General features: G+C 59.9%; 1 protein-coding gene across 1 annotated transcript in view; it reads left to right on the top strand.

The window, feature by feature from the left end:
• Window positions 1-3: 3 nt before the first annotated feature.
• EMH_0091810 (uncharacterized protein) overlaps window positions 4-222 on the top strand; it is a gene marked incomplete at both ends in the record, with an annotated part of 879 nt that continues 660 nt past the window's right edge. The window contains one exon of the mRNA XM_013501771.1: window positions 4-222. Coding sequence (XP_013357225.1) covers window positions 4-222 — 219 coding nt within the window.

The raw sequence follows: 222 nt of genomic DNA, 5'->3' as shown, positions 1-222 counted from the left end.
GACATGGAGGTGACTCTAAAGGTGCCGGTGCAGCCAGTACAGAGCAGCAACAGGCCCCCAGCAGCAGCAGGAACCACTGCTGCTGCTGCAGAAGGGACAGAAGCAGCTGAAGAAACATCCCCACGAACCATCACCACCCCAGCATCAGGAGACGCCGTCGTGGCCCACTTCAACTCCAGCGAAGCTGCAGGCAGCACAGCGATGCAGAAACTCGCAGACGAG

Source organism: Eimeria mitis, genomic scaffold (genome assembly GCF_000499745.2).
Source record: "Eimeria mitis Houghton genomic scaffold, Emh_scaff7525, whole genome shotgun sequence".
Taxonomy (NCBI): domain Eukaryota; phylum Apicomplexa; class Conoidasida; order Eucoccidiorida; family Eimeriidae; genus Eimeria; species Eimeria mitis.
Note: the sequence above shows the minus strand (reverse complement) of the source record. Positions and strands in the feature narration are given on the sequence as shown.